At 40.9% G+C, this 6,627-nt stretch overlaps 1 protein-coding gene across 1 annotated transcript in view; it reads left to right on the top strand.

The window, feature by feature from the left end:
• The first annotated feature begins 178 nt into the window (after positions 1–178).
• Positions 179–6,627, top strand: part of LOC103397933 (formin-binding protein 1-like) — a 14,283-nt gene continuing 7,834 nt past the window's right edge. The window contains exons 1-11 of the mRNA XM_008336374.3: positions 179–552; positions 1,452–1,567; positions 2,328–2,378; positions 2,950–3,097; positions 3,593–3,655; positions 3,742–3,837; positions 3,956–3,970; positions 4,561–4,689; positions 4,955–5,101; positions 5,288–5,464; positions 5,564–5,755. Coding sequence (XP_008334596.1) covers positions 523–552; positions 1,452–1,567; positions 2,328–2,378; positions 2,950–3,097; positions 3,593–3,655; positions 3,742–3,837; positions 3,956–3,970; positions 4,561–4,689; positions 4,955–5,101; positions 5,288–5,464; positions 5,564–5,755 — 1,164 coding nt within the window. The 5' untranslated portion in view covers positions 179–522. The remainder of the gene's footprint in view (positions 553–1,451; positions 1,568–2,327; positions 2,379–2,949; positions 3,098–3,592; positions 3,656–3,741; positions 3,838–3,955; positions 3,971–4,560; positions 4,690–4,954; positions 5,102–5,287; positions 5,465–5,563; positions 5,756–6,627) is intronic.

Here is a 6,627-nt window from a genome sequence, read left to right as displayed (position 1 = left end):
TATATATATTCAGACTTTCTGTATATATATTCAGACGTTATATATATATATATATATTTCGACTTTCTGTATATATATACAAAGACTAATTTCCTGAACGGCATGCCATAATGTATGTAGCTATATGCGACAGTAGGGCGTGGTTTAGTCTGAGCATGCGCCGAGGAGGGCAGACAAACACCGTACACAATCTCAGCATCTTTCTACCGATGACAAAGAGACCTTCCGGGGAGACGCGCTGCGCGCCACCGCTTCCACTGCGTTGCGCTGCAGACAAACAGATACCCAGACAGACAGACAGACAGAACGTCAGAAGGACAGTCAGACGGGTCTGTCTCTGCTGCTAAGTGTCGGTCTCTCGGTTCAGTGTCAGTAGGATGCGCGGAGCAGCAGCAGCATCATCAGCACCATCCTCCTCCTCCTCCTTCTCATCATCATCAGCAGCAGCAGCTCTCGGTGGTCGTAGCCTCGCTGCTCTGTAGCTCGCCGTGAAGCAGTGGTCACCCAGAGCAGAGCGGAGACATGAGCTGCAACTGGGGCACCGAGCTGTGGGTAAGTCCGGTCCACCTGCCCGCACCTGTTCACCCTCACACCCGCACCGGAGTCACCTGTTAGTTCTACAAACACCGCTCACCGGTTATCTACCGGTAACTTAACTGGTGTGTGTGTGTGCGTGCGTGTGTGTGCGCGCGCGCGTGTGTGTGTGAGAGAGAGAGAAAGAGAGAGAGAGGCCCTCGTGCTTCCCTGCCATAGCAACACGGTGGATGACGACAGCGACCTGCGCTCTGCGTCCTCCATGACTGTGCTGCAGCGGAGAAATCAGACGGACCTCCATCCTTTCGTCATTTATAATATTTATACATTTACCTGTGTCATATTATTATGATAATATTTAATACTATATCTACATATAACAGTAATAATAATAATAATGACTGCTTTGTTTCCATTATTATTCTCTGTTGTTTTATTATGCTTTACAATAACCGTTATAATATATTTTTTCAAAAATAAAATAATTATTTAATAATCATAAATGTAGCAATGGTAAATTATTATTATTATTATTATTATTATTATTATTATTATTATTATTATTATATGAATACAATTGTTTTTATTCTGATATTGTTTAATAACAAAAGTGATGCATTTGGTAATTACTTTATTAAAATTAAATGATTGACTTTCTTATGATTAATTCAATTCTAAACAATGGTAAAAATGTGTTGTTGTTTTTGTAATTTTTTACATTATCCAATGGACCAACCTGACAATCAACAATCTAAAAACACATTTTCTAAATATTTGTTGCTGGATACGTTTTAAATTCTGTTCGATACTATATATATGTGTGTGTGTGTGTGTGTGTTAAATCTGACAGTAATACTGTGGGTTAGGGGCACGTATTTACTGACTGCGTTTTTTCTTTTGACTGACTTGTGTTTCAGGACCAGTTTGATAATATAGAGAAACACACCAGCTGGGGAATCGACTTCCTGGAGCGATACACCAAGTTTGTGAAAGAGCGAGCAGAAATCGAGCTGAGCTACGCCAAACAAATCCGGTAAATACGGCATTACCAAAAATGCCTGCTGAGACATTGTCTATATGCATAAATTCACTGCTAATACATTAAAGCAAGAGTGAAAACTGAGTTTTTCTGACCCTTAGTGGTTTTATAGAGGTACTGCAGCGCATGTGTGATTTTTTTTTACACCTTATTTTACCCGCCTTAATTATTTAAAAAAACTGATAATTGTTTAATCAGTTTACACCCATTGTTGATATTGGCAACAGAATCATTTGACAAGGTTTGTTTAGAGATGGCGGCGTCACAGCGACACCACAGACGGTACGTTGTATACGCTATATACAAAACATGAATAAATAAAAACACGAATATTTGTATATTTATACCTAAACTACTAGGTTAGTAATGAATGCAAAAAAAACCAAAACAAACTATTATAAACAAGTTTGTAATTCTTGCGATTCTTTGCATTTATATTTCGAAAACAGTACCAGAGTCCCTGCTCAGTCTGCGGTTCCTGGGCTTAAAAAACCTTGAAAACCCTTGGTCTAGAACGAAACGTGATTGCTCAAGAGGCTCCAAATAACAGTTGAAATTAAAGTGGAGTTTCAGTTTTACCCACATTGATCGCTGTGGCCTCGTTTATTTTTTGTATTCCACTGCCTAATGGTTTGTTAAAAAATAATGCTTTTAAAAAAACAAATCTGAAACAGAATGGGACATGATCATGACCCCTCTCCTCCCCCTTTCTCCTCCCCCCTCTGTCTTTTCTCCCGTGTCTGTGTCTGTTCAGGAGTCTGTCGAAGAAGTATCATCCAAAGAGAAGCAGGGAAGATGAAAGCAGGTCAGAGTCGTCCAAGGTCCATCTTTCATGGTTGCACATGCCCTGATAATAATAATAAATACCAGTGACGTCTGAGTCCTTGGTACTGTTAGAACCAGTGGTAGAAACCCGTGGCAGAAAATATGGAAAACAACCATTCAAATCTTGTTTTCCATATTTTCTGCCACATTCTTTAAATATAAAGGTATCAAACATATGTGGGAATAATTTCTCCTCATGCTCTAGCCTTGTTTTTTCTGCCCCCTAGATACAGGCATGTGACAGAACCAGACCTGAGAAACTGATTCTTGTTTAAAAATAACTGAGATCAGCTGCTCCAGTGCAAGGAGAGAAAAAAAACCTGCAGTGAATAAACAACAGTTCATTAACTTAGCTGCTACATTGCATAAAAAGGCAAGAAGGAGTCCCGCAGAGGAAGCGGTTGGTGCTCTTGCCTTACTGCAAGACACAGTAACATCCGAGGCCACTGCTATGATACCATAATAATTCTAAATTAAGACCCTTGTTTGAAAAAAATGCATGTGGTGTGTGTGTTGGTGGTACCTGGTTTCTGATTGGTCGATCGCTGCAGGTACACCTGGTGCGTGGCGTTTGCCGCAACACTGCGTCAGCTGAGTGACGTTGCAAATCAAAGGGAAGAACTGGCTGAGAACCTGAATACGCAGATTGTTTGCGAGCTGGCAAGATACACGCAGGAGCTGAAGTCGGAGAGGAAATCGGTAAGTAAAAAAAAAATCACACCGGTTAAAAAGTGGAAATTAAACAAAATCTTGGTGAAGATGCTGTTGAGAACAGTCAATAAAATTAAAAATATTAATATGATATGGTCATGACAAAGCATGCAGCAATCTACAACCATCCTGACAGGAGATTGGTCAAGACGTAAATAGCTAGCCTAGCGGCTACCAACAACTGAGGCCTCTGCTTACTATGCAGAAGGTTCTGGGTTTGATTCCACCTAGTCTACATTGACGAGGTGTTTTGAGTCAGCAAGCCAGGTCTGTGGTGAACCCTGGTTAAGAGAAAAGTGATTCTTCTTCTGCTTCTTAAGTGGCTACTAGCTAATGCTAGTTTCTTGCTAGCCACCTCTCTGTCACCCAGGAACATAACAGAGTTGTGATCCAGTTCTAACAATCTTGTCTATAAAGTAGAGCCACCATTTAAATTAAAAGTGTAACCTAGAAAAATAGATTTTTTTTGTGCCTTCATTGCAGCATTTCCAAGATGGCCGTCGTGCCCAGCAGCATATCGAGAGCTCGTGGAAACAGCTGGAGTCTGTGAGTATTTCTCACCTCTCGCACACACATTTGTCCACTTGGCCGAGGTGAGGACACGGTTTTCGATTTGTGCTCTTCTACTTTAGAGTAAACGCCGGTTTGAACGCGACTGCAAGGAGGCCGAGCGAGCTCGACACGTCTCTGACAGAATCGACCTGGAGAACAAGACGGACGGAGAAAAGGTTTGGGTCGTGTAAAACAATAGCATTGGTAAAAGAGCTAATATTACAGAAAGAACAAAAACCAATCAAAATGTATTTCCTTTCTCTCTTCCTGTCTGTCTGTCTGTCTGTCTCTCAGCGCTGCTCACTGAAGGTAAGTTCTATTAATTTTACAGGAGAACCTTGTTTTTTTAAAAAAAAATATGACCAAACTTTCCCCTCTTGTTTAAAAAAAGGTGTCTCCAAAAAGCTAATAGAATGATTTAAAAATAAATTCTCCAATTAATTTTAAAGGGACACAGAACATACATGGCTAACTTAGCCTAGCCATGGTTTGATTGCTGACTGTCAAAATGAAATGCTACATGCTAGCTCGGGGCTAATACGCACCTTAAATAGTAAATGCTAATACAACCCTGCTAATAGCGCTAACATGCTACTGTAGATGGATTGAGTTAACGCTCATTGTTTTATATTTACATAAAAAAATACTCTAGTATTTGTTTATCATTAAAAGGGGCTTTGAAGTGTGTATATGTATGGATAGTGCCACCTATGGTACAGCCCAGGGAAGGGAAGACAAACCTTTATAATTATACAAAACTGTAAATCTTCCCCTATAAGTTCAGTTATAAGTTTTGTAGCTTATACAGTGATTTCACCAGTCGCTAGGTAAAATGTACTCCTTATATTTTATGGTCTCAGTGAATTTATTTTATTTTATTACGTAATTCGTGGTTTCAGGCTCGACAGACGGCTCAACAGAAACAACAAGCTGCTGAAGAATCGAGGAAGGACTATGTGACCAGTTTAAGCCAGTTTAACCAGGACCAGCACCAGCACTACCACACTCTGGTACCTGTTATATACCAGGTAATTAAGACTTTCTACTTCATAAATAACATGAACGGGCAGTACTGGTACTGTTTGTGTAGTATAGTATATGTACAGTGTTAGCATAGTGTAGCGGTTAGCCTGCCTCCCTTGGAAGCAAAGGTAGTCATGGGTTTGATTCCCTCAGGAATCACATACCATACCTGATAATTGGTGTTGTACTCTGGTGTGTGTTGAACTAGTAGTATAACTTCAATAGTAGTGTTATAGTAAATATAATATATCAATGTTTTGTGTGCGACAGCGTATTCAGGACATGGAGGAGCGTCGTATTGAAAGGATCTGTGAAGCAATGCGCTCCTCAACGGAAGCTGAGAGAAAAGTACTTCCTGTTGTGGGTCGCTGCCTCGATGCCATGATGGATGCTGCTGAGAGTATCCAGCCCAGGAAGGTACGGTAGAAAAACACAGAGTACCGCCTCTGAACATCTGTAGTATTTGGGTCACTGGGTCATTTTGTCATCTGCTAACCTTTTACTATTCACACTACCATTCACACCTGCGGTCCATCCACAACGACAACTGACCACAGTCCTCCAAACAGGAAGTCATATATTTACCACCCCGTCTGTGTTCAGGACACTCGTCAGGTGGTGGAGGTGTTCAAGTCGGGGTTCGACCCCCCGGGTGATATTGAGTTTGAAGACTACAGCACCTCCATGAGGAGGAGCATCTCAGAATCGAGTTACCTCGACAACAGGACAGAGAACAGGAGACACAGCAGGAAATTGTGGCCCTTTATCAGAAAGAACAAGGTTTAAAAAATTTAAAAACAAAAAAACAACTATCCGCCCCCCCCTCGAGTGTTTCAGTTTAACTCCCCCCCCGTTTTACTCTCTTATTTTTTTCTTCAGCTGTTGACCCTGCTCTCCTCCCCTCGACAACCTCCTCCTCCACCCCCAACCTCACCTTCACCAGGGGGCGTGGCCAATAGTCCCCAGTCTCCACCCCCTGCTTCGAGAGAACCTATCACACAGCGACTAAATGACCTCATGACCTCTGGCTCCAGAACCAGGAAGCAGTGTCTACGCAGCATCAAAAGAGGGGTACACAAATATATATATGTATATATATGTATATATGTGTGTGTATGTATATATGTACATATATATGTACGTATGTATATGTATATATATATACAATTCTACATACATGTATATATATATATAAATGTTATACATAAAATGTATACAGTTTTTTATATAAATTACTGTTTATAACAGTTTTATAAATGATTATAACGACTAATGAAAAGAAACCCACATCCTTTTCTTTCTTTATCTTTCTCATCCGTTGTTTTTTATTCTGTCTTTATTTTCGTCTGGTTCACCTTCCTGTTTTTAACCTTTAACCAGAAGCAAATTCTTATCAAATTCTTAAAAAAGAAAAAGACATCTGGGTTATGTTCCGGTGCTCATTAACCAGCCACCAGGGAGCAGCTCAACTATTGTTGGGACTGAAAAAGATTTGAAGGCAGCCACTAGGGTACACAAAGCCGTGTTTATAGTGCCGGTCCCAAGCTCGGATAAATGGTGAGGGTTGCGTCAGGAAGGGCATCCGGCGTAAAACGTTTAGCTAAATCAAATATGCAGATCAATAAAACGATTTCCATACAGGATCGGTCGAGGCCCGGGTTAACAACGACCGCCAACAGTGGTGTTGACCAACAGGGCACTGATGGAAATTGGACTACTGTTGGTCAGAGACAGAGAAGAAGAGGAGGGCGTTTGGTTAGGAGAAAAAGAGAAAAGATGAAGAATAGAAGTGTGGAAGTTTGGAACTTTGAATGTAGGTACAATGACAGGGAAAAGCAGAGAAATAGCTGATGTGATGGAGAGAAGAAGAGTAGATATTTTGTGTGTGCAGGAGACCAGGTGGAAGGGCAGTAAGGCTAGAAACATTGGAGGAGGCTACAAAC

Source organism: Cynoglossus semilaevis, chromosome Z, assembly GCF_000523025.1.
Source record: "Cynoglossus semilaevis isolate Cse_v1.0 chromosome Z, Cse_v1.0, whole genome shotgun sequence".
Classification (NCBI taxonomy): domain Eukaryota; kingdom Metazoa; phylum Chordata; class Actinopteri; order Pleuronectiformes; family Cynoglossidae; genus Cynoglossus; species Cynoglossus semilaevis.
Note: the sequence above shows the minus strand (reverse complement) of the source record. Positions and strands in the feature narration are given on the sequence as shown.